The 21706-nt window shown below is 38.8% G+C and overlaps 1 protein-coding gene across 1 annotated transcript in view; it reads left to right on the forward strand.

Moving 5' to 3' along the window:
• The window catches only part of dnah5 (dynein, axonemal, heavy chain 5), a 109328-nt gene that overhangs the window by 56097 nt on the left and 31525 nt on the right, over nt 1-21706 (forward strand). Inside the window, exons 66-82 of the mRNA XM_086310800.1 lie at nt 179-358; nt 2878-3015; nt 4700-4835; nt 5242-5423; nt 6629-6763; nt 8047-8202; nt 9684-9866; nt 11632-11736; nt 11983-12121; nt 12600-12714; nt 13035-13225; nt 14518-14639; nt 18150-18299; nt 19430-19675; nt 19831-20050; nt 21052-21257; nt 21491-21694. Of these exons, the coding sequence (XP_086166926.1) occupies nt 179-358; nt 2878-3015; nt 4700-4835; nt 5242-5423; nt 6629-6763; nt 8047-8202; nt 9684-9866; nt 11632-11736; nt 11983-12121; nt 12600-12714; nt 13035-13225; nt 14518-14639; nt 18150-18299; nt 19430-19675; nt 19831-20050; nt 21052-21257; nt 21491-21694 (2808 nt within the window). The remainder of the gene's footprint in view (nt 1-178; nt 359-2877; nt 3016-4699; nt 4836-5241; nt 5424-6628; nt 6764-8046; nt 8203-9683; nt 9867-11631; nt 11737-11982; nt 12122-12599; nt 12715-13034; nt 13226-14517; nt 14640-18149; nt 18300-19429; nt 19676-19830; nt 20051-21051; nt 21258-21490; nt 21695-21706) is intronic.

Consider the following 21706-nt stretch of genomic DNA (forward strand, 5'->3'; position numbering starts at 1 on the left):
ATTGAGTACATGCTCTATTTTCTGTCTTTGTCCCTTTCAGTATGTATTTTTTCATTTTCTCTGGTTTTGTATAGCTTTGCATTTTCAGCATTTGTCTAAATGCAAAGGCTGAAATAAGTCCCAGATTAAACCGCCGCATACTCATTCTGTTTTTTCTGCCTCTTTTCCCCTCCTGAAGCAATTCCCCAAGGACAGCATTAATAGGGAAACTGTGGAGCTCCTGCAGCCTTATTTCGAAATGCCTGACTACAACATCGAAACAGCCAAGAGGGTGTGTGGCAATGTAGCTGGCATAGCATCCTGGACCAAAGCCATGGCTTCCTTCTTTTCCATCAACAAGGAGGTCTTGCCCTTGAAGGTAACAAACATTATTGCAGATCTAGTAGAGTGCTTCCTCAGAAAAGCAGAAAGTGAACTGAATAATCTACTATTCCACTGACTACCAATTGGCATCTGTAAGTTAAACTCACCCTTACAAATATGCATTATGAAACACCTCCTAAAATGTGTAACATTAGGGACACACACACACTTTTTGGACTATTTCATTCTGTAGAAAAACCACAAGCCACAAAAGCACAAAAAGGCACATTTCCACACTGCAGCAGCAATAATTTGCTGATGGTAGAAGTTTGAAGTGCAGCAAAATTCAGAAGTATTTATCCACTGATTATAAACATTGGGTGCATCTCAGATTTTCAAGGCTTACGTTTTTAATCTTGTGATACAAGCCTGAAAATGGATTTCCTCAGACTCCTTGTGCTCAAAGACTGCTTATTTATGCAGCAGGCTGCACTATTTATTCGCTTTATGTCACTGGAATCCCTGTGAATTATTCAATTATTAATTATGAATTATTAAATCCACACACCCAGATCTGATATCTGCAGAAAATATGTGCAAAGTCTTGATTATTACTGCACAGCATCACAAGTTGTGTAAGCTAAAAGCTTACCAGCTGAGCCTTCTCTCACCTTCATGCTTACCCCAGAGATAAAATACAAACATACTAAATCTTTATTTTTGTCATTTTTTTGTGTGTGCCATTTTTGACAACTAAATGGATCAGCAAAATCAGCCACTAAAGGCAAAGTAAAGTGTTTAACAAAAAGAAAAACGGTGTATTGCATCCATGATTGACCTTTAAATCAAACATTTTCTTGATCTGTGGCTGTTTTTGGGGAAAAAGGACTTAGTAGAAAATATAGAGCTAACATTTTCAATGTTAGAACGTTTCTAAAGTGTTAATATTCAGCCTTACCTTATTCAGCAGTTAATTCTTCCAAAACAGAAAATTATTTGGTCAAAAAAATATAGAAATTTAGAAAATATGTTTAGAGATAATGTAGTCTAAGCACAATGGAAAAGTGGATATAAAGATGCCAGACTGTGCCAATGACCGCTTTCTAACCAGAAGCAACTGAACTTTACTTCAACTAATCTCTCTTTTACTTATCATTTTTTAAAGGGACAAACTTACTTAACTAGTCACCCTCTAAACTGAGTGTCTCTAGTTGGATGAGTGTGCCGAGCTTGGTCAACGGAAGAGGTTACAGAATCATGAGAAGCACTACACAGAGTTGCTTGCAGAAGCTTGTTAGCTACAAACAATACAAAACTAGCTAACAAGCAACCTTTAGTTCATGCAATCAGGAAACACAGCATGGCACGTTGTTCACACTGTCCTGAATAGCAAAGTGGCAGCTCTTTTAAAGCGGCTGCTGTGATTAGTGCTGTATTCCAGTTGAACCACTGCACCGGGGCAACTGTCCAGTCATTCGTGAGAGAACGCAGAGCAGGCCAGGAGGCAGGATGAGAGACAAGTCCAGGCACCAATCATTAACAGGGGCTTGCACATGCTAATAAGCATACAAAACAGACAGGGCTAATCACGCCAGATGAAGGAGCGAAGTGACCCATGGCTGTAACATGTGCTTTCACCAACACAAAAGGCAAAATTCTTCTGAAGAATCACCCACTCGGTTAACTACAAGTAAATACAAGCTGCTGTGAATGTCTGATGGGTCATAGTCATTTAAAGGCATTTACAGTGTACATTTATGCTTTTGGAAATGTTGCCTGATGATGACATCTGTTGCTGTCACCCTTGTTAGTTCTCATTCAACACCTCTCTCTTTTCTTAACTGCATTCTATTCTTTTTGCTCTAGCCACCAATTTCTTTTTCCTCCTTTCCACTTTGTTTCCCTAATCCCCCTCCAAACACACTCACACACAGCTACATATATACACATCCCTCGGCACTGTTGTTTTATTTTGACCTTTTGTGGAGCACAGCCTACAAAACAGATTTTCTGGTTTCGAGCCCAGTGGTGTTTTCCCTTTAAGCTGGATACAGAGATACAGTCGAATGGACAGACATGCAGAAAGATGAGACGGGATGTTCCCCTCAGATGTCAATTAATATTAAATAGCTATGTTTTTTCCTTATCCCACACCAAGCACACTCTCAAGTTTTCTCCAAAGCTTTTGAGCTTCAGTGTTTTCTCTACAACCCTAGCTCTATACACAAACTATCTTTTTGCTTACTTCTGTCATCTTCAAACTCTTTCTTTCAGTGTTTATGTCCATTCTTCTAAAATATCTTACTAACCATTTTCAGACATTTCTGCCTCTATTAGATAGCACACTGGTAACTGAGGCCATGGGTTAGAGTTGAACGCTGGCTGCTGCATTTAATCTTTGTGGGTTGCGCATGCTGTGAGATAAACTGGCATCCCACTAACCATTTAACTATTTAATGACTTTTTCTCTGTTTTTTACCTGAAGCTTTTAATGTGCAAAAAACAAAGCAAACAAACAAACCATCACAGCTCTCCCCTCCACACTCTTTCATTGTTTTTCTCTGTTTTTTCTAGGCTAACTTGGCCGTGCAGGAGAATCGTCTGACCATAGCTAATGCGGACCTTCAGAAAGCTCAGGCTGAGCTAGACGCCAAGCAGGCAGAGCTTGATGTGGTACAGGGGGAATATGAGAAAGCAATGATGGAGAAACAGGTCAGCAACTTCATCAAAACACAACTGTAATTTAGTTCAGTACACAAAACCTGTGTGTTGCTCCTGATATAGGAATTTAATACCTTTTATCTTTTATTTGAAAGTGCAACAATTACTATAGGGGATAAACTGTGTTTATTATTTGTTACATGATATTTTTTCCCACGTTCTTCAAGAAAGCAAAATGTTTTTTGAGAATATCAATGTGCCACTGATGTAATAACAATATTATTATAAACTGCAGTATGTACAGTATGACAAATGTACCATAAGATCTGTGACAGCCTGGCTAAAAGGAAAAAAAGGACTGAACCTTAGTTACTGAAGTGACTGAGTAACACCGGTTAATCCTCTGTGGAGGTCTGTGAGAGCATCTGGTCTGTGTTTTCCCATGTTCAGTACACTTTGTGATGTGAAATGTAACATCTTAATGGAACAGCAAGTGAATCAAGACTCCCTGATTAAGAGACCAGGACGGGAACAGGTTATAATGTCATGATTAAGATGCAGAGACTGTTCATCTTCCAGGGCTAAAAGTGAGACTGAAAGGCTCGTTGCAAAGGCATTTGGTGTTGATGATGGACAGGAGTGGCTCCAAGTGAAGACCAAAGTCTCGATGTAAAACAGAAAGCAAGCTTTATTAGGAATGCAGTCGAAGTCCATAACTAAACAATAAAAGGCAAAAAACAGAAAAAGAACTGGAAATCTAGATGGCTCTCTGGATGAAGACTGGGAACACTAGGCTCACTAGGCTCACACTAGGGAAGGAAACAGACATGCTTAAAAATATCATAGCTCAGTCATTAAGATACTGATGATCTAAACAGAATCTGATGGACTGTAATCAAGTGTTTAATTCAATTATGTTTAAAAGGCAAGTTAGATTTGCAGCATAATTTACCATGGTGATATAACTCGGTAAGAAGTAAACCACCTTCATAATACAAAAAACTCAGGGTTAGCCCTGAAAGTACCAGGATAAGATGAAATTCTGCTTCATAGCACAGGCCACATGCCTTTTTCAATATTTCCCCTTTATAAAGTGGTAAAATATATTTTTTTAAAAATGAGTCCTGGAAAGCAAAAGAAGACAGATAAAGTGAAGATAACATTAACAACAATAGCTTGGGGCAATACAAGCTTCCCAGGACGTGTTAATCTGTCTGCATTTGTATGCTTTGTTTGTAATCACAGATTTAACACCCAGCATTTTCTTTATTTTGCCCAAGTCACTGTGTTCCTGACACATCACACTACTTCTTCTCTCCTGTGACCTGTTGGAACAGCACCACCTCTCCTTTATAGTCCTCTTGATTTACAGAAGAAGCCCTCGGTTTTTCTCTCCTGCTTAACAAAGCACACACTTCAGCAGTGTGGAAGGGCACTGTGTCCCTCTCTGTCAAGCAAAAAAACCTAAAGTGTGGCTTGCGCATGCAGTGAGGGGCAGTTCGCTGGTGAGCAGCTGAGGGAAGAGGCAAATATTCTTAGATTCATGCGTACTAAGTTAGATAATGATGATGGGTATGTAATTCTGATGAACAGAGATGAGCTTTTAGGGGTTTAATCCACGAATGTGCAGATGGTGGAATAAGACTTGGATAGAGGCAGACACACTTGGACAGACACACAAGGCTAAATAGACACATCAACCTACTGACCTGTTTGCGGGCCCCTTTCCCATCAGACGCTGCTGGAGGATGCTGAGCGCTGCAGACACAAGATGCAGACAGCGTCCAGTCTCATCAGCGGTCTCGCTGGCGAGAAGGAGAGATGGACGGAACAGAGCAAAGAGTTTGCTGTCCAAACCAAACGGCTCGTGGGTGGGTTTCACAGCAGGTTTCAAAAACATAGAGTTAGCCTCTGCAACATAATAACAAATATCTATCATAATAATATGAAGTTCTTTGTGTGATATGGGAAATGTTCTGTGGATAAATAATGTGCAGTGAAGTGAAAAATCTCTGTCTGATGATGCAGTTATACTTGGAGTTATAACCTTAATCTGTCATGTCGTTATTGTATGCTAATGTTTTTAATTTATCAGCGGGATGGTCGTGATGCTACTGTTTGACATGGAATTTCTTGCACTTTTAAAATTACCCCACTAATATTTAGGCATGTTCTCATTTCAGTGCATAGGCAGTGCCACATCTGATTAATATGTAACTGATACACTGATGTGTACTGATATGTATGTACACGTAACAACGCTTGTTCCTGTTCCAGGTGATGTTCTTCTGGCCACAGCCTTTCTTTCTTACTCAGGACCTTTCAATCAGGAGTTTCGTAACCTTCTGCTGAACGACTGGCAGCGAGAGCTGAAGCAACGTTACATCCCGTTTGGTAACAACCTCAATCTGACTGAACTGCTCATTGATGCGCCCACAGTTAGTGAATGGAACCTTCAGGTCAGTGATCTATTTTGCTAATTAAAGATGTTTTTACATATTAATGCCACATGTAATGTAGCACAGCATTATATACCAGCTAGCCCAACCCAATATACCAGCTAGCCCAACCCAGTAACCCTACAAGCATCACTGCTGTTTAGTTTTCTGTCTTCATTTATGCTGGAAGCCATAGCAGAGCTGTATGTTTTAATTTTTTTCAGAAATCTCTCAGTCATAACATGGTATATCATGTTTAGACGGAAACTAGCGAGCTAACTTCCTGCTAACCTATAACTCTAATCTAACCTATAACTATAATCTTATAAATTCTGTTTTCATGGATGCCTGTATGTTAAACGTAATCGTTACACCTGGTAAATCAGCAACGCTGATCATTTTATTAAATGTGAAAGAATTTAGACAGTTAACTCTCTGTGATGTCGCACTGTTTGTTCGACTTTGGGACCTGTCCTGAAACTGACGGAGTTTTGGACCCAGATTGTTCCGCAAGGCTCTTGACTACGGTTGTCATAACGCTCTGACAATCAATTCTTCGTAACTTACCAAAACATAGTTGTACTAAAACATGTTTTGACAGATTTTTGAGTGCTGTGTACCACATAAAATCGGCACAACCAGAATTCATACATAAGGCTCACTGTCGATTTTTGAGAAAATTAAAGGATTTTATGTGCACCTTAAAATCCTGCGGAAAATAAGGTAATTAGGTTAATTAAAAATTAACTGATAGCGTCATTATTATTATTGTTGGTTGTAGTAACAGTAATGTAGTAGTTAGTAGTTGAAAGAAGTTTTGTGAATATATGGGAATCTAACTAGAATTGCTAACATTTTTGTTAGCTTAAGTTGTTTTAACGTTTGTGTAAATGTTAGTTTATGTTAACAGTCATATTTTTTTTTACCCCTCAGCAGTAAAAAGCTGATATGGTGTTGTTGTCAGTCTGCTGGGTCGCCAACCGGGTGGTGTGGACGCCCAGTTTGTAAATCAGATAACTTGAAAACCAGACAATTTAGGATTTTTAAACTGATACCATAGGTGCTACTAAAACGCTGATGGGTAGCACTGGTAGCTGCTAATATCTTTTATTTATCTTTAAACGAGGATCCCAGGAAACATTGATTGCTGGACCATTTATCATTGGTGGAGATACTGTTAAGCATCAAGATTGACCCTCACCATATATTCATGTTGTGTCTTACAGGGTTTGCCAAATGATGACCTGTCCATTCACAATGGCATTATTGTAACCAAAGCTGCCCGCTTCCCCCTCCTTATTGACCCACAGACACAGGGAAAAATCTGGATCAAGAACAAAGAAGCCAAGAATGAGCTACAGGTTTGCAAAACTATCTTCTACAATTTCGTTTCAATGTCTGAAGCATATAAAAGTTAAATGAATGCATCCATTCATCCATCCGTCATGCAGCCTTTTGCATTATACCTAGTCTTCTTCACCAGTCCAAATGTCCTGTGCCCATTTTGATTTTTAGTGGCCTCTAATATCAGAATCAGAATCCTAGAGGAAATTGTGTGTTCACAGTTCCAAGTAAGAACAGTTACTACCAAGTTAAAGTACCAATGAAATAATACTAATTTAAAAATAGAACAAAACAGCTCTAATAAACGAAAATAGCTCCAATTATAAATATCCCAATATATTAGACAACACTGAATATAGACAAAGCTGAAATTGCAGTGCCCTTATATTCCTGTATAGGATGTGCAGATCATAAGTGTGTGCAACTACTGCAGTGTGTACTGGTGGTTTAGATTCATGAATTTTACAGAGAGAGAGCCACCGGCAGGAATTATTTCCTGTGTCATTCAGTGGTGCATTTGGGTAATCTCAGTCTCTCACTGAACGTGCTCCTGTGACTGGGTGGGAGGTATTGTCCAGCATTGTCCTTATCTTGGAAAACATCCTTCTCTCTGACACCACATTTAGAGAGTACAGCTCCATCCCCACAATGTTACTGGCCTTGTGGATCATCATTGCTTGTTAGTAACTGTGGTCCTAAATTCTTTAATGCCCTTGGTCCTTCCTGCTATCCAGTATACAGAGCACAATGTCAAAACCCCCCACAAAAAAACTACCACCAATTCTGCAGACATAATAAGCTAAGCAAAAGTCGCTGACCCTGTTAGGGGCAATCTCTAAGCCGAGTGAATGCATTCTGAAATCCCATTATGAGCATCCTGGAGACACATTTCCTCCAGCGGTAGGTTTCAACCCTTTCTTCAGGTCACATCATTAGAAAAAGTTTATTTATTTTTTTCTAAAAATGGCTCACTTGAAAAGTAATTCTTTGTTAGCTTGAACAGTCAGAATCCGCACATAGAGGCTGACCTTTGTAGCTTTGAAGGAAAAGTGAGGAAACCACACATGTGTCTCCTACTCCTGTTGGAGACAAATATTATTGCTGCTGTGGTCACATAGGAAGGTTATTGTATCGTACAGTAAAATCAGTATTTTTGTCTGTTTTGTAAAATCTTCTCACATTTAGCCCATTTATTTCATATCCTCAGGACAATATCAGGCTCTGTGGTGGTGGTCATCCAAACTGCACATTGAAATCAGACAATTACCATTTTAAAATGTGTTTTCTTGTCTGATCTCAGATCACCTCACTGAATCACAAGTACTTCAAGAACCACCTAGAGGACAGTTTGTCTCTTGGTCGACCCCTTTTGATTGAGGATGTGGGGGAGGAGTTGGACCCTGCGCTTGACAACATACTTGAGAAAAACTTCATCAAAACCGGCTCCACTTACAAGGTAACAACACAGAACGAAATAATCCTACTTAGATCCATGTGTTAGATTTTACTTTTAGTTAGAAGGGTATGAAATTGGCAGGCATGTTCAAAGACTAGTGGTCAGTATGATGAGACTTTGCCAGCTTCTCCTTGGCACGCCAGCTGTCACACCTGGACTGATAGAGCTTGATTAGCTCAGACAGAGAAAAACAAGCTCTCTCGCTGACACTGCACAGGTAGTGTCGACTAGAAGAGAGTTTTAAGTATGAGTATCATTGGCAGCCAGACCACATTTCCTAGATCATATTAATTCTTTTGAGACAGATTAAAATGTACTTGGTAAGTCTGGGAAAAGGGTTTACACTGTGCAGTGTACATTGTACTATTTCCTCCTTTATTTTGCTGTTTTTTATAGAAGGTCGGCATCATTAGATCTTGTCAAAAAGGCACAGTTGGTTCTCTTGACTCTGCTTTGGGTGTTCAGACAGTTTTGAAAGCTACATTAACAAAAAATACAATAAAATATAAAATTTTAAGACATACTCAGGGAAACAAACATTCAATATGTCACCACTTAGAACAAGGGCAAGTGTCGATACTTTAACAGACTTCTGTTGCATAATGAAACTTCCTTTTCTTTTTTATTTCCATCATTTTTGTTGATGCCAAACAAGTTAAATTCACCACATAAATCGAACTCAATCAGTTGTTAAAGTAACATCAAATTAAATACAGTACACAAAGTGCATTCGGTATCCTGTATTAGCTCACATTCTAATGCAAAGGAGTTCAGGCTGTGGAGCATTGAGCCAGTGCAGATGGGATGTTGGTTGATTTGAATGAATATTATTTTTTGGGGGGCGAAATAAACAAACTGGAGCTACCTGATGCTGTTGCGTGAGTTGTGGGTGTTTGGGGGCATGTTAGTAAAAAAACAAAAATAAAAAAATCAAATGATTTTACAGGATGAAGGCTGAAATTGCAGCATACTTTTGCAGAGTGCTTCCTGTTCCTGAGATGCGAAATGCACCGATTTTGACTCTATTGCAGCTTCAGTTTTATGTAATGTTGAAGATAATTGTAGTTGGGAAAATTGCAGATCACAGTTTGAGTGGTTTTGGTTTCATTAGCCTAAATGACGACCCCAAATTAAGCTTTGGAAGTAGACTCTGGGTACAACAGGACATTCATATGTTTTTAAAGGAAAAAATGGTTTGCGCTTTTGGAGAAAAAACATTTATATTGTGCGCAAATGTCTTTTCTGTGTTGCTAATAAAGATTTGAACAATTCCAATTTCCTGAAAACACAAATGAGAACACTCTAAATTAATTCTGCACTTTTGGATGCTAAAAATATGAACTTTTAGCATCCAAATACACCCACATTAATTTCCAATGGAAAACCAGAACTCCAACCAGTAATTCCAACTCTGAGCTCTTTATTATGTTATTTGTAAGACTTAATATTCTAAACAATAACACACATACACCCTCTTGCAGGTGAAGCTTGGTGACAAAGAAGTGGATGTGATGAAGGGCTTCAGGTTGTATATGACCACCAAGCTGCCTAACCCGGCTTACACTCCTGAAATAAGTGCTCGCACCTCCATCATTGACTTCACTGTCACCATGAGAGGACTGGAGGACCAGCTGCTGGGCAGAGTCATCCTCACTGAAAAGCAGGTATACAAGTACTCAAAATGGTAGCCACTAAAGCCAGACGATACATAATTAAGGAACATATTTAAATTAGGTTAGCATAATGTACTATTAGACTGTACCCCTGCATTAATACTGCTTATGTGCATCCTTGTAGAACCTGAAATAAATCTTGAACAACATTTAAATGCAGACTCTCTACATCTTTCCCAATCTCATTTTCTCTGTACTGTGACATCAGAACGCCATTTGAATACAAACAATTGCAACCGCCCTGCTTTGGTCAAACACAGTGTGAGTGGGGAATAAAAGTAACCCAGAAATAGTGCTCACGTGTATCGGTACCAAGCATACGCACAAAGACACAGACAAGTGACGTCAGTCTCACTGGGGAATAGATTAGTGAATTATAAATGCACCAAATGCAGGACTCATTGATTGTCACTCTGAAAAGGCTGGTCCTGTTACAGAAAAGCAATTTTCCCTCTGCTGATAGCTGGTCATGAAATGAAAGATTTATTCCAGATGGGAAGAGGCTTGTTACTGTATCTGTGTACTAAATTTGGATTTAATCAAATAAGAGCTAAAACTACTACCTCAGCTGTAAGCCCTGCTTCTTGTCTTTACAATTTGTGCAGTTTTCACAAACCCAACATCACTGTTGAATCGTTTCTTTTTACTTTCAGTCAAACTTCAATTCTACGCACAGCTTTCAGCTCCAGTATGACTTACATCTGTCTTTGTAAGCTATTGAAATCATTCATATGCAGTAATAGAAAGGGTATGAATACTAATTCTGTCCTCTCAGACCCACTGGTTTCAAACCAGCCTGCTGTCTTGACCATAATAATTCTCATAGTAAAAGTAAAATTATAGGAAATGTAAAAAAAAAAGCATTTTCATAAATATTTGTGTATTCATATTATATTATATTATATTACATTATATGTAAAGAGCATTTATCATTGATAACAACCTGCTGTGATAGTGTCCAACACAGCAGTTCTTAGGAAAATATGCTTGTAATCTACAATCAAAATAGCAATCTAATTGATTTAAAACACACCTGCCACTTAGAAGTGGTGACTGTTTTTTTTATACCCGCTTAAAGGCAGTCAGTTTAATGGGATGTGGATAGTCGGCCTACTTATGAGCCACCATTAAATTTGACTTAGATAACAAGACAAATTTTGTTTTAGGTTAATCTCTCGCACTCTCAAAACAAAATATCACAATTATTGTCTCTCATACTCTAAAAGGGATTTAGCATGCTGGTCAAATTTATGCTCCCAGCAGGCAAGACTGTGGTGTAAATTTTGATAAGACCTGCTTTCCCCAGTGCAGAAATAACACTTTTGGACACTTAGAAGAGGTAAGCTGGAGTCATTTGCTGGGGCTTACTTAGGACTACGGAGAAAAGGGCGACAACATAGCTTTACAGGTCTTATCATCACCCTGAGGCTATCTCTCCTCTAGGGGCGTTTTTATTCTTCATAAGGATTCTGCTCATCTATTCATTTAGATAAGGTATTTATTAATTTTTTTTGCCAAAATCTCAGCTTCTTGACCTTCACCCGGCTGCAGATATTAGTAAGAATAATATAGACAGCTACCAGAGGCCACCATGATAGACAGGCACCGGAGAAGAGTCTAAAGCCACAGACAGAATCAACTCATCAGAGCAATGCAGAATCAAAGACCTTTGATTTTAATGACAGGCTTTCTCTAGCACCATCCTGCAGCTATATCTGCTCATGTGGTTGTGTTTTCTTTGCTTTTATGACACCAGGAATTGGAGAAGGAGAGGACAGACCTCTTGGAAGATGTGACATCTAACAAGAGAAAGATGAAGGAACTAGAAGACAGTCTTCTCTACCGACTGACGAGCACACAGGCAAGAAACCGCAATGTGTCAGAAATGTTCTTTTTAGAAATGGTTAACTACATTGCCACCAGTGAGAAAATGTTTTATTCATTTGCATGGGTGAGGTTGGGGCCAAGTTTTGTGCATTCTCGTTTTTTAATTAAAACTAGAAATAGTTTGCAGCCTTCTTTTTCTTTTTCTCTTTTGCTTTATAAGATATAAATTGTGAAAAATAATCGTTTTTAAAAAAAAAAAAATTGTTTGTGTGTTTTTTAGGGTTCCTTGGTTGATGATGAGAGTCTGATTCTTGTCCTTAGCAACACGAAGTGTACGGCTGAAGAAGTCACTCAGAAGTTACAGATTGCCGCAGAGACTGAGATCCAGATCAACGCAGCCAGAGAGGAGTACCGGCCCGGTAAGTGAAAATGAAAATGATTTAAAAACAAAGTTCCCTCTTTTTTTGTGTGTTTTTCTAAGTAAGCCTGCAAAGTGTCAGTCAGCCTTCAGTTACACAAATGTGAGACATATTGGTTTTAATTTAAAAAATACAGGCTACAGTTAGTGGGGATAGGTTAATTGGTTAATCCAAATTGCCCATAGGTGTGAATGTGCGAGTGAATGTGAGTGCGAATGGTTGTCTGTCTCTGTGTGTTGGCCCTGCGACAGACTGGCGACCTGTCCAGGGTGTACCCCGCCTTTCGCCCTATGACAGCTGGGATAGGCTCCAGCGCCCCCCGCGACCCTGAACAGGATAAGCGGACGCGAATGGATGGATGGATGGAGGCTACAGTTAACAGAACATTCTTTCAAAAACCTGTTTAAAAATGTCCTCATGAACGATATTACTTGTTTTGTTGGAGTTTGTGCTTTTGTGTTTCCCTGTGTGATTCCAGTGGCCACCAGGGGCAGCATCCTGTACTTCCTGATTACAGAGATGAGTATGGTGAATGTCATGTATCAGACGTCTCTTAGACAGTTCCTGGGACTTTTTGACCTTTCTCTGGCCAGGTGAGGATACGCTGATATTTACCATTTCCTGCTTAATGAATTGGTTTGCCCATAGTAATTTGTTGTGTGTTTATATGTATATTGGAAAGTCTTTGCAAACTTCAAATCAAGGAACTATTGTGCATTTAAACCACCATACCTTTCTAATGTAAAAACCTGCAAGTTATTACTTCATGAAGTTGTGCAATCATTACTAGTAGTTTATATTTGATTTTAGAGAAGTTCTCACTCTTACTACTGGCAAGTATAATTTTATGACATAGCAACAGAATCTTCAAGTTGCTATGTTATTTAGAAGACCTGTTTATTTCCCTGAAAAGGTCTTCTAAAAGCCCTATCACAAGTAAACGGATCGCCAACATCATAGAGTTCATGACCTTTGAAGTTTATAAGTACGCAGCACGGGGCCTGTATGAGGACCACAAGTTTCTTTTCACTTTGCTGATGACGCTGAAGATAGACATGCAGAGCAACAAGGTCAAACACGAGGAGTTCCTCACACTCATCAAAGGTAAGAGGCAGATGCAAACACTGAAGGTTTTGTTTGTACGGGTAAATTGTTGTTTTTGTGAGCACATGCAACCATGGGTTAGTTTGAATATTTGGAACGTTTCAGTGGGGTCATAACTCATGTTGATTACTGGCATTTAGATGTGCATAAGTATTCTTTATTTATTAGGTATTTAACTGCATATTACAAATATAAAGAATAGAATTTTCGTTACATGAAATAACATCAAACAATGCAACAATATTTCTATGATCTACTAAAATACGCCAAATGAAATCTATTCAGTAACGCAGGAAAACAAATAAAAGATAAAAATGCTAAGACCCAAAATTATGAGTTTCAACACATCTGCTCTGAGCTATGAAAAAACATGGCTTGTATTGACAAAGATTCTTAGTACTAAGAATTTAACAACATCCCACCGTTGCAACAAGTGAGTTTGGGAAATTTCTTCACTCCTAGATATTCCACCATCAGCTAAACTACAAAGTGTTAGACCATGTAAAGTTACAGGGCGGGATCACTGAATACTGAGACACATAGTGCATGAAGGCTGCCAGTGCTGTGCTGACTCACAAATTGTCCAGAACCAAAGATTCTACAGCTAACGAATAGATCATTTAGCTAACAACACTCTACTTCCTGTTTGATCGATCACATGGTTGTAAACATGATTATGATATTTCTTACGGCTTGTTAGAATGAACAGACAGATTTTCTGAAACATATTCATCTGGACAAAAACTGTTTTTCCCTACTTTTTCTTAAGATTTATTTTAAAACACCATTTTGAAATAAAAATGAAAATACAAGGGTTTCTGTAAAGCTATCATTCACATCAAAACAGCCTGAAGGTTTGTTAAAATTGCCATCTGTTTCTGCTGTTTGTTATTCTTTTCTTTAACCATATTTATTGTTTATTTCAAGGAGTAGACAGGTTTTAAACCTCATGACAGAAACTATGCAGAATTTGAACATATTGACACTGTAGCAGTTCACTGAATATGATATGGAGTGCTCCTCACTGTGGGGATAAAACCCAGCAATGGCAACTGGCAGAACCAGAACAGCCACAGTCTGGTGCACGCACGCAGCTTCACCATCTGTCAGCTCCGGCCTGATAAACAACAAATTACAATTCTGATGACTTTTTCTGTGTTTTTGAAGATTGGGTTTACATTTTTACATTTGTTATGTATTTTGGGAGTTTAAAATTGAATTTTTTGCATTGGATCCTCCAGTTATACTTGCAGGTGTCTATATCTGTAATTGTTCATGTTCATATTATTCAGGAGGTGCATCCTTGGATCTGAAGGCTTGCCCCCAGAAACCAGCTAAATGGATCCTTGACATGACCTGGCTAAATCTTGTAGAGCTCAGCAAACTTTGGCAGTTCGCTGATATACTGGATCAGGTACAACATACACTTGATCAATTTAGACATGCCTTGACAGCTGTATGATAGTGTCCTTTAGCCTACAGAAAATCTACCCACTTGGACTTTTATCTTTTAAGTCTTCAGATAGCAGTTCTAATCTATCACATACACACCTGCACACTCACACACTCACATACACAGCAGTTGTCTCAAGGTGCTTATTAAATACTTTTCACAGCTCTTCTTTGCTCTAGTAAGCATGTCAATATCAGTCTCATCATGGCTCACTTCATTTCCCTCTTGTACATAGACACACACTCATCATGATGGACTGTCACTCACACTTAAATACACACACCCTTGTGGATGAATGACAGCACTGTGGTCCCCGTGGAGTCAAAACTAAGTGCTCTGTGAAATGAGCTTAGTTGGAGAAACTTCCAGTCAAATACTTTTGGCTGAGCATGTGTGCATACTCAAACTGTGTGTGTGTGTGTGTGTGTGTGTGTGTGTGTGTGTGTGTGTGTGTTTGTGTTTGTGTGTGCACTTGGAAATAGACATTTGGTTTTTTTAAGCATGAATCACAGGGATAGTTGGATTAGCATTTCAGATGCAGGTCTTAAAATTGTAACACACTCTGCTGAAGAGTAATTAACAGTAATTACTGATAAAACAAAGCACTAAACCCCTAAAATACTTTAATGCTTTCAGGGCTAATAGACAAACATAAGCAACTCTCAGTTTAATGTTAAGTAGCAGCAGGTAGCTTTTTGACTGCAGTAAGTAGTCGTTAAAGGGCATACTCTTTTTCAAGATTACACACATGCCTAAATATGAGCAATATTTTAAAGGTACATTTTTATTGAGATTTAGAAGCAGGGCTTGCTTTATCCCTTTGAAGTGACTTGATTTCTTAAAGAAACTAGTTGTTAAGATGTTGTTAATACAGCTTTATTAGGAAACCTGCCTAATTTTTTCTAATTTTGTTCGATTACACACAGTTATCCATGGCATTGCTGTTGTTACTAAAGATAAAAACATGCGTGTTTAAGGTGATTTATGATTCTGACTTGACCACCATATGTGTCGGTGCCTGAAGTTTTTGCAATGGTGATAGTTTATAATTTGGGCCTAAATAAGCAGTTTTCCAAGAACAACATCCACCCACAGGTGGGGAACGTTTTTGCTAGATGTTATTGGATTAGCCCTGGACTGAAGCTGGACTGGTTGAGGTCCCCCTGGATGTTGTAGCTGTGTAGCAAATTAAAGTGAAACGCTCTGGATTAGAGAGGTGGTGAAAAAAAAAAAGACAAGGAGGAGGTGGTGGACTTTCTAACTGTTCTGCTTTTAGCAAAGTGACATTGAAGTTGGCTTTGTGTATTTCTTCATAAGATACACACCAATGGTATAAGCGAATGGGCTAGTTTTCTTGCAGTATTATTGTGACGACAGGTCTGACTTTCGATGTTATTCAGAAGTTTAAGTTATTCAACAGAAGTTTTGAGGTTTAGTCAAACATTTAGTGATGATGTTTGAAAATGTTCAGTTATCTTCTTCTACATCTTGACTTTGTACACACTTTCTTTTCATCGCTGTAGCCAGGGTGATACTACAATTTTAATTATAATTTATTTGTCATTATTAACAGGATACATAACACAGGCTTTTAAGGTTTCTGTCATTAAATTACTTCTTAAATTCCTTGCTTGATCTAAGTGTCTCATCTAATTATAGACCATATTGCAACCATCTTATTTCAAAAAATTATCCACTTCCTCTGTTTTAAGATAAATAAAACGTTCCTTTTTTATAAAGCCTATAGTTAGCAATAAAAATAAACCTTAATTAAAATCAAATTGAATTGGATTAAACTGAATTTTTGCTTCCTTTATGTTTTTGTTCCAAGAAAAAAAATGGAAAACTGCCTATTTCACCTGTTATGTAAAAGTGAGCCTTTAGAAGAGTAACACTTGCCCTCAGTCTCAAATTATCGAATCTCCGATAAATTTGGAGCAAAAACAGTCTTTACTTGTTAATGTGTTAAGTGAATTTCAGTCTGGCATTAGAACGGGGCACAGTACAATTACTACTGCTTCAGAAATGATCTTGTGGATTGAACTGTAGACAGTAATTTGGGCTGCCAAAAAGGGCATCTAAGAACTAAGTCATGTTTTGCTTGGGGATCAAATACTTATTTCTCACAATGATAGGTGAATCAATTTGTAACTTTTATGTAATGTGTTTCTTCTGGATTTTTGGTTGATGTTCTGTCTTTCTAAATTGAAATGAAACAACCATTAAAAATAGAGACTGTTTTTCATTTCATTGGAAGTGAAACTTACAAATTGGCAACTTACAAATTCAGCAGGGGATCAAATAATTGGTCCCTCCACTATGTATGTGTTACCTTATGACTGACTGCTAAACTGTCTTGGGTATATCCTCAATTTTTTTTTTCTAAATTTGATCCTAAAGTATGTGAGAGTTTAAAGCTATATTGATGAGCTGTATCCACTGTTATACAGTTAAAAGTTTATTGCCGTGCCATTGCCATGCCACTTCTGCTAGTCTAGTTTCCTTTGTGCTTCGTTGTGATAAACATAACAATATTAGCACAATCTGTTGGCATATTTTGTGCTATCACACATGCAGATCGCATCTTGGAAGCACATGGTGTTTACAGCAGTGTCAATTCATGGCCTCCTGTTATTGCATAATCATCTAGTTAGGTCACGCATTACATGTTGTGTCTGTCTGTGCTCGTTATAAAATGAAGTGCCATAAATAAGACTTCTTCCATGCATGAGACCTCAGCTATATTGTCATGAATTGCTGTGTGAAGCAGGCAGGATAGGACAGAAATGCAGACTCACACTCAGAACAGCTTTATTGCTGGACGCCAGGAATACAAAACTTATTAAACTGGGAATACACATGAACTACACAGGCAGGCAGAGCACACAGCGGGGAAATGAGGGAGATCACGACACAGGACAGAGGGAGACGCAGACATAAATACACACCAGGGCAAACGAGGGAACAAACTACTGGAGGGGACCCAGCCGAACGTGATCTAACTAACGAGACACGGGGACACAAAACTGAACATGATGCACACCAGACAGAAGACTATCAAAGTAAACCAGGAATCACTAAGACAGAGACCAAGTCACACAACTTGACACGGGAGCTGGGAGGAAAGAAAATTCAGGGAGATGAGACGGACCAGGGAGATAACGGGAGGAGACAACGAGGGGGACACGGAAACAGTTAAGGGAGACGAGACACAGAGAGAGAGTGAGGGAGTGCACATAGTCAAACAGGGTACATTTCATCCTTCTTTTGTCTTTTTTTGTTGTTACTTATTAGCTTTCTTTTGTTGGCCACTTTGAAGATCACTTTGTGTCTAAATATGTTTGAAGTGTTCACAGTATTCTTTTATCTTTTCTGCAGATTTTGATGTGCTGTAATGCAGTTAAAGTTTTGCCCTGTTTTATATTTGTTTCCCACGTCAGAGCTTTTTGTCACAGATAAGTCTTCTTACAGATAAGTCGTAACGAGAAACAGTGGAAGGCTTGGTTTGACAAGGAGGCCCCAGAGGAGGAAGTAGTCCCAAACTCCTATGACCAGTCTCTTGACTGTTTTAGACGGCTGCTCCTCATACGCTGCTGGTGTCCTGACAGGACCATCGCACAAGTAAGGAGAGACATGTTTATGCATGGCTATAGAGGACAGATACAATGATTAAATTCAGTTTTCTTTATATAATGCCAATTCAAAACAAAAAGTTCCTTGGAACATTAATATTGTAATAACTGTTATAAGTTCCCCTGTGAACAAGCCTTTGGTGACGGTGCTCCAGAATTAATGATCGGGTCCTTGGCAGAAGCTGGTTTAGGTTCAGAAAGGGAGGCCATCTACTGCGACTGGTGAGGGGTAAAGAGGAGAGAGAAAAGGAGAACATAGAGAGACCAAGGACAAAACATAAACTACAGGAGTGAGAAGGGAAATATTAACAGTATGAATATCGCAGTGTAAACTTTAAAAGCATCAGAAGAGTCTAACCAGCCTATAGCAGCATAGGATGGCTAAGGGTCACCCAATCCATTTTCTTTAATTAGAAAGCCAAACATTGGTTGTCTGGTCTGTTTTTTGGTCATGCTTTTGCCTACTTTATAATATACAACACAACAAGTAGAACAGGCAATGTAAATCTACTTTTCTCATTTCTATCATAGTGCATTTTCAATAGTATACTGTAGACTGCAATTAAAATTAATAATTACCACTAAAGAAAGAGAAAAGGCTTAAAGTTGCTAATCTGAGAATTAATGGCTTAAAGCTTGGGAAGCGATACCTCCTGACTTAAAAATACAGCTACATAAATGAGACACGGACCACAAAACAAGAATGTATAATCTCTTAATCTTCACTGAAAGCTGCTTGGTCAAAGCTCTTCTTGAGATAAGAAGCAGCTTGTGTAACTTGTTGTTATACAGCTTTCACCCTCCAGCCTGCTGTGCCTGAATATTTACAGTGGCTAAAAGATATTCAGTTTTACTGATGGATAACTTTCTGGCCCACTGAAGACAAGCCTGGAGTCCAATTTATTTAGTTAAACTCACAGTCCAGTCCACAGTTGCCCTAGCCTTAAGGGTAAAAAGAGTTAGCCAGTAAAGAAAATGCTTTGAAGAATTATCTCAGTTCTCAGCTTTCTAGAAAGTAAATTTATTCCAATATATACTATTGGACTACTTTGCTCAACTCTTTGCATTACAAAGCATTTAAAAAATTACATCTGCTTTGCATCATATTCTTTCCTTTAGGCCCGTAAATACATAATGGACGCAGTAGGGGAGAAATACACTGAAGGGGTGATTCTTGATTTAGAGAAGATGTGGGAGGAGTCGGACCCACGAACACCTCTCATCTGCTTCCTTTCAATGGGCTCAGATCCAACTGACTCCATTATAGCACTCGGGAAGAAGCTGAAAATCGAGACCCGTTATGTATCCATGGGTCAAGGACAAGAGGTCCACGCACGCAAGCTTCTGCAGCAAACTATGGCTAATGTGAGTGGTGAGATATTACTGCTGTTTTAGCAATACAGATGTTCTGTCTCTAAAAATGTGGTTTGGAATTTATAGAAATTATTTAGGGTTTTCTTGAACTCCTCATTTATAGTCTTCGTCATGGATGATAGGCATACTACTGTGTTTGTCCCCAGGGTGGCTGGGCCTTACTCCAGAATTGCCACCTGGGTTTGGACTTCATGGATGAGCTCATGGACACTGTGACAGAGACAGACTTTGTCAACAACAGCTTCCGCCTTTGGATGACCACTGAGGTCCACAGACACTTTCCCATCACACTTCTCCAGATGTCCATCAAGTTCACCAATGAACCACCACAGGGCCTCAAGGCAGGGCTTAAGAGGACATATGGCGGTAGGTTTGGCTCACTTAAGCTCACATTAAAGAAGTCCAGAAATACTAGCCAGTTTAATAGATCCAATTTATCTATGTGATAAAGAAAGAGGACCTAAGAGAATGAAATATATTCCAATATTGATGTGTACATTTGGAGATGCAGATATACAAAACACCTCTACTTCGTGATATCCATGATAGGAATAAGTAAGTGAATAAAAAGATGGAAATGTGGGAGAAACACCTGTTTGATGCTATATTTATTGTATTCCGGATTTTGTTTTTTACCCATGTTACCCAAGGTTAGTAAAATTTTAAACAAGTCTGAGTTATCTAGTCTGTGTTTTGGTCCAAAACAAGGGTGAAGAAAGAAAAGAATCTTTAAAATGTAGAAACCAGCTGTCTTTTCCTGGCTCAGATGACATGGTTCCTGGAGGGGAATTGAGATCGTATCTACAGCTTGAATTTTTTTTTATTTTTTTATAGAAAACAAGCAGAAAAAAAAAACAAAGCAACATACTAAACACAACACCATCGCATTAATCTAGCTAAGTGTAAACAGCAGTAAATACTAAATATTCAATGTTGTTGTGCAGCACGCAGGACAGATGTGCGTCGAAGTAGCAGCCAAGAAAGGTGTAATTTGGGTCTACGAGCAGTGAACACCCGTGTGCATACCTGTGTGGATCCGCGCGCTTGCATTCCAAAGGTTTCTCCATGTAATGATCTGCTAGGGAATTCTGATTTCGATTAGTAATTGCAGTTTGGTATTATATCAGAAAGAAGGTATTATTTTGACTGACATATTCAGTTCACTATCTTTTCTCCCACATTTACGCAACAAATCCTAACTGTTCGCTAAAAAGGAAATCTGTGTGTGCATGTTTGTGCAATGCTTGGTTTTAGAAGTAACTGACTTTATTCAGTTATGGATTATTTCAATACATTTCTGTAGATGTTACACTTAGCCTCCTTTTGGGCATGCAGTACATCTTTTTGACCTGCATGTCCCTGACCAGGTATAAACCAGGACCTTTTGGATGTCAGTAACATGGCGCAGTGGAGGCCGATGCTGTATGCAGTAGCCTTTCTTCACAGCACAGTTCAGGAGAGAAGGAAATATGGCCCCCTGGGATGGAATATTCCCTATGAGTTCAACCAGGCTGATTTTAATGCCACTGTCCAGTTTGTTCAAAACCATCTTGATGACATGGATATTAAGAAGGTAGGTAGAGTAATGCTTATTATTCTGTGTGATTAGGACTCTTGACCATAAAAAAATGTTAAAAGGGTTGAGATTTAAAGAAAGGATATTGTAAATACTTATCAACAACAGCCATCTGCTGGGAGTTTTAGAGCTTTCTGACTGTGTATGTATTCAGTCTGCTCACAAATTATATTGCACATTCATGAACAATTTTTTTGTCATCCTTTATCACTGTTTTATCATCTCCTTAGGGTGTGTCCTGGAACACAGTTCGATACATGATTGGAGAGATTCAATACGGTGGTCGTGTGACCGACGACTATGACAAGCGCCTCCTCAACACCTTTGCCAAGGTGTGGTTCAGTGAGGAAATGTTTGGACCTGCATTTAGCTTCTACAAGGGCTACAGCATCCCAAAGTGCTCCAGTGTTGACCAGTATCTAACATACATTCAGGTCAGTCTCTAA

The sequence above is a fragment of the Aulonocara sp. 'chitande type north' Nkhata Bay genome, linkage group LG11 (genome assembly GCF_057382095.1).
Source record: "Aulonocara sp. 'chitande type north' Nkhata Bay isolate Kocher_YH1m ecotype deep benthic linkage group LG11, A_spYH_male_GT1.1, whole genome shotgun sequence".
Lineage (NCBI taxonomy): Eukaryota > Metazoa > Chordata > Actinopteri > Cichliformes > Cichlidae > Aulonocara > Aulonocara sp. 'chitande type north' Nkhata Bay.